The sequence below is a fragment of the Vitis vinifera genome, chromosome 5, assembly GCF_030704535.1.
Source record: "Vitis vinifera cultivar Pinot Noir 40024 chromosome 5, ASM3070453v1".
Classification (NCBI taxonomy): Eukaryota; Viridiplantae; Streptophyta; class Magnoliopsida; order Vitales; family Vitaceae; genus Vitis; species Vitis vinifera.
Window position 1 is genome coordinate 10,121,278 of NC_081809.1, and position 5,707 is coordinate 10,126,984.

Here is a 5,707-nt window from a genome sequence, read left to right on the forward strand (position 1 = left end):
GGGGTGCAAACTTGTAGGATTCACTTGTCATTGTATGGAGTGTCCATGCAACTCACATCACACCATGACACATCTATGAGATGATCAAATGAAAAAATAGAAAAACATTCTTCTTTTTAATTCTTTTATTTTTTTTATTTTTTATAATTACTCGGCTTTGTATTAAATGGAGTCCATTCCATGTGAAAATAATTCATTCTATGAATATTAAAGTCTTTTTTGTAACTGTTTTTCAAAATAAAAAAGTAGAAAAATGTGTTTGACAACTATAAATTATTTTCTATTTTTTGTTCTTAAAAACTAAAAATAGGATGTTTTTTGAAAATATTTTTGAGTTGTTTTCATTTTTTTAAGGATTTTTTAAAATAATTATGTGATTAAAAATAAAATATTAAATATTAAATTATTGTTAAAATATATTTAAAAATATTAAAAGTATGTTAAAAGTATACAATATGTAAAATGATTAAAAATAAAAGACTATATATAAAACTATTTTTTAAAATTACTTTTAAAAATAATTATCAAACAAGATCTAAACTTTTTTTTCTTTTATATATATATATATATATATATATATATATATATATATATATATATATATATAATTATAAAATAAAATATTTATAAATTCAACATTTCCTTCGTTGAAAGGACAAGTTTATTATAAAATTTGATTTTTTTTATGTTTCTTATATTTGTATTTTCAAAAAATCAAATTTTGCATGATAATTTTGTTATAGAATTTTTAATATTTTCAAATAATTGTATTTTGATAAAAAAAATTAATATTTCACAAACAAATTAATACCGATAGATTAATTTATTTTACACAATATGTAAATTAATACCAATAAATTAATTTATTTTACGCGATATGTTTAATATCATAAATTAAATCATTGAGTCAATAAATTGATCTATCAAACACTCTGTATTATAAATTGCTATATACCCTTCACGGCTTCATTTTCTAGCCTAAACATAGATCGAGTTTTGATTTGCAATCCATCAAACCCTAATCAATCGAACTGCCAAGTTGTGATTAATTTGACACTATTGAAGCTGAATAGCACGAAGAGTCTGTGCCTCCGATAGTCGAGAAACCAGCCTCCATCCAAAAATCATATCACAAAAACACCACCTGTCCTTTGATGACGCATCAAAGGAAGGACTGCTATGAGATGATTACATCTAATGCCTCCAATACCCCAAATGGCATCCAACAAAATTTATTTAATTAAGATTTAATCAAGATCGCCATGTATCATTCTCCTTAAGAAGCAAGCAAATGCAACAGCTGCTGGACACGCATTGGTCCTCTAGTGGCTTTCAAGCAAAAAACATCCATCCACCCACTTATATTTTATGTCCTATTTTTAGAGCTACTAATTCCTAGTGTCCTGATGCATAAGCCCTACTACTACGTGGCCTTTCCAAATGAAAGTCCTGTTTGCATTTGCCTCTCTTTAGCATCAACCATAAATATTTTCTATAATTCATTTTATGCACTCATTAGAACATGTCACCCATTGTCTTGGCATATTTTTGGGCTTCTCCTAATGCCCTCGTGTTTCAGTTATTGCCTTTCATCTCCCTCTCTGCTGATTTCTTTGATTGGAACATCCCAACCACTTGATGATTAATCAAATTAGAACTAGGGTTGGTGTTGAAAATTGGGCTCATGCTCACACAAAAAAAAAGGTACTTTCTTTTGACTCAACTTTATATATATATATATTTTCTATGGAGAGAAAAATGGATCCAAATGAAATATACATATATGTCCGTACCCATATCAGTGGAATATGTGAAGTGCATAATGGTCATTAGGCAAGTCACCCCTTCACTTAAAAAAAAGGAGGAAGGATAGGGATGATTTGAAAAGGACAGTTAATTGACTGATCGTGGTATTTGGCATATATAAATATGCGACAAACACAAACTATATGGTGCGTCACAGACTTTAGAAGGCAGGAATAGCCATTTTGATTGCACATGTCTTGGGGAATGATGGCAGGGCACTTGGGTTGGGGGATCATAGAAGAAGGGTGGAGGAAGGGCCCTTGGACTGCTGAAGAGGACAGATTGCTCACTGAGTATGTTAAATTGCATGGTGAAGGAAGATGGAATTCTGTGGCTAGACTTGCAGGTAATTGAACCTCCCTTCCCCCCCCCTAACTCAGTTTCACTCTAATATGTTCTTTCAAGCTGGAACTCAGCTGTTTCCTTTTGTTTTTCTTTTTGGATGTATAGGACTGAGAAGGAATGGGAAGAGCTGCAGACTGAGGTGGGTGAATTACTTGAGGCCAGACCTCAAGCGGGGGCAGATAACCCCACATGAAGAGAACATAATTCTAGAGCTGCATGCTAGGTGGGGGAACAGGTAAGAATTTGTTAACCACCCGTCTTTACTATCCTGATAACAATTTGAATATTGCTAAAGAAACCAAATTTTGATCCAGATGGTCGACCATTGCTAGAAGCTTGCCCGGAAGAACAGACAATGAAATCAAGAACTACTGGAGGACCCATTTCAAGAAGAAGGGAAAACTCCCTTCCGACAAGTCTGAGAAGGCGAAAACCCGCCTCCTAAGAAAGCAACAATTTTATCAGCAGCAGCAGCAACAGCAACAGCAACAGCAGCAGCAGCAACAACAACAACTGAATCAACTGGACCTGAAAAGGATCATGGCTTTACTCGACCAACCCGACATTGGAGACACACCAATGGCCCAAGCGAGGCAAGACTTGGGCAGTTGTATTTACAGTACACATCATGCAGCTGAAGAGCATGGCTATGTGCATCTTCCCATCCCCAACGCAGATGTGTCTACCCAAGAATCCTCAAGTGAGGACATGCTGTGGGATGGTCTGTGGAACTTGGATGATTTCCATGGCAATCTGAGTGCAGCCTGTGCAGCAAGCAAAGCTAGTTTGCACCATCTGGTTGCTCCCTTTTACTGAATTTGCAGGACTACTTGTTTTAGTTTTCCTAGTCTGCTACAACTACCCATAATCCTTCAAAATGAGAAGGCTTCCAATGAGGAGATTCCAACTTGTATAAAAATTATCAAGTGAGTTTTTGGAGTGTACTTTATGCAAGATCAGGGCGAAGAATTGTGTACCTTGCTAATAAAGCGGCGCAATTGCATTCTGCAGTGGGGCCGCTGGTGAGTACACATCTTTGGATGTAGGCCTCTTTGATTCCTATATATTTAATTTTAATTCAATAAACATTATTATTATTATTATTATTATTGTATGGTTATGTTCTTCTCTCTTTCAAAATCCTTCCAATCAATCCCAAAGTCGACGATCATTTTTTGGAATTTCTTTACATAACCTATAAAGAGTTTACTTCAATAATATTACACTCCCGTAAACTTTGAACTCTTTGTTAAATTTAGAGTCTTTTTAATAATTATTTTATGAAACAATTTTAATTTTTATATTAAAAATATTAGAAATATTTTTTAAAATTATTTTCGAATATGTTTTTAAACCATCAATAAACTATTTTGATAAAAGGAAAATTTTAAATTGTTGCTCTTTTTAGATACATTTTTATGAAAAATCTATAAATATTTGAGTATTTAAAAAGTTCTTTTAAATTTTTAATAGCATATGCTAGGTACTTAAAAATAATAATTTTTAGAAGAAGTATCCATTAATATTAGTATAAGAATGACTTTAACGGACACTTTAGAATATGCTTCAAAAGTAATTTTTAAAATTTTATTAAACTCCAAACTTTGTGAGGAAAATATTTTTAAATATTAGAAGATGCTTTAATCATCTGAAAATTACTATTAAATTGAATGTTAATTTGGTTAAATTTTGGGAAAGTAAATTGAGAAGAGTGAGCAACAAGCATCTAATTCTCCCTTTCTATGAAGGAGGAAATATCGACACGTTTACTCCACGAGTATTTGAGAATCTATTCTCCTTCCTATATGACTTATGTGTATATTCCTTCATATATTATATTAAAGTTGGGATGGGTGGATCTCATTTTGGGAGTTGGTGGGGGAGTACTTATCCATGAATTTTGGAATATTTTTTTCCCTCAACAATTAGCTTAATGATGCAATTCAACATTTTGGAGAAATTATATTTTAAAAAAATTTCTAATTTCTTTTACTTAATTTATCGTGAGAAATACAAAGCAAAATGAAACATAAGGAAAACTATATATATAAAAAAGGGAGAATTATGTAAAACTATCTATACTACTTATAAAAAGTACGAGTTGTTTTTCATATTTTTATTTTTAGAAATACTCTTATCAATACTAATAATCAATTTAAATGAGAATTTAATCTTTTTATCTAGTTGGGGTTTTAATTACCTAACGTAATTAAAGTCATTTCTAAAATTATCATCACAAATATAAAAGGTTAGTTAGAGTTTTAATTATTTCACGTAACGAATACCATTCCTAAAATTACCATCAATAATTTAAAATATAATCTTTTTCATACTCATAATCAGCTTAAATGAGAATTTAATTTTTTTTAGGGTTAATGGAAATCATTCCTGAAATTGCCATAATAAACCTAAAAGGTAATGAAAAATTTAATATTTTCATTTACCTTTAATTTATATTCCATCAAGGGTTTCAATAGGATTTAATTTAGGGTTTTAATTACTTGAATGTTCATAACTTCATTTTTATTTTGTATTTAAATTTAATACTTCATTTTAATATTATATTCAAATTCAGTATTTCATTTTAATTTTATATTCAAATTCAATCCTAAAACTACTCTCAAGAAATTGAAATAAGGAAATGGTAAATGTTTGTGGGAAACCTCTCAAACTAGACATTTATCTTCGACACTACAATTCGTCCCCTTTGGCTGTGGACCCGCATTTTTCACGTGCGTCCCCACTCGATCGGCGATACTCGCTTTTTATTTGTGAAAACTTAATTTTAGAAAAGTTGGAGTCGCCACCTATTTTATTTTTATTTTAAAGGGAAAATAAAACGAGAAAGAAAAACCCTAAAAAGTGACTCCATAGTTTTGGAAAAAGCATGTCTTTGGGAAACCTGAGTCTAAGTCCGGGGATCAGATTACTTATTGGGAAGGTACCTCTAAAAGGTAGCACCCCTCTAAGCCCTATAAAGGTCTCTACCGACTAAGTTGAGGGAAGTATAGCAATTAACCGATTAATCATAGATACCTAAGTAGGCTAGGTGATTTCGAAAAATAGCATGCTTAGTAGGAAAACCAATCACAATCATGAAGAAGATTTAGGGTACGTACCTGGACTTCTTCTTAAGCGCTATCACAAGACATCAAAGATTAGTTTAAAAATATGACGCATCAAAGATGATCAAACAAGCATCAAGGCAATCAATTATGACATCAAACATGGATATGGCTCATGATTACATACACATTCATAGAATTTTAGAGTTTGAGGGCAAGAAGGGTGTACCTGGATAGCAAGCTAATATTCCTCTATGGGAAACAAGTTTGCTTAGTAGTAAGTACGAAATAATCTCAATGCCACAAAGAGGAATCACAATCAATCAAATATCAAGTAAACAATTTTGATGAGAATATCATGAATGTCGGGCCCCCCACCAAAGCCCTAATTGCTTTTGCATGAATCGGTTCAATGAATTCCATTATTTAGAACCATGAATTTTGTTCATGATTGTGAAAAATCAAGAAGATTGAGAAAATGGTTGACTGTC

At 31.7% G+C, this 5,707-nt stretch overlaps 1 protein-coding gene across 1 annotated transcript; it reads left to right on the forward strand.

Annotated features, from left to right (window-relative positions):
• Positions 1–1,998: 1,998 nt before the first annotated feature.
• LOC100263072 (transcription factor MYB2) lies at positions 1,999–3,014 on the forward strand. Its single transcript, XM_002282385.4, has 3 exons — positions 1,999–2,152; positions 2,257–2,386; positions 2,466–3,014. The coding sequence occupies exons 1-3, from the start codon at positions 1,999–2,001 to the stop codon at positions 2,965–2,967; spliced, it is 786 nt and encodes a 261-aa protein (XP_002282421.1). The 3' UTR covers positions 2,968–3,014.
• The last annotated feature ends 2,693 nt before the right edge of the window (positions 3,015–5,707 follow it).

Coding starts and splice junctions, on each gene's coding strand:
- LOC100263072 (XM_002282385.4), top strand. CDS start 1,999: ATGTCTTGGGGAATGATGGCAGGGCACTTGGGTTGGGGGATCATAGAA. Junction 2,153..2,256: donor TTCTGTGGCTAGACTTGCAG/GTAATTGAACCT, acceptor TTGGATGTATAG/GACTGAGAAGGAATGGGAAG. Junction 2,387..2,465: donor CATGCTAGGTGGGGGAACAG/GTAAGAATTTGT, acceptor ATTTTGATCCAG/ATGGTCGACCATTGCTAGAA.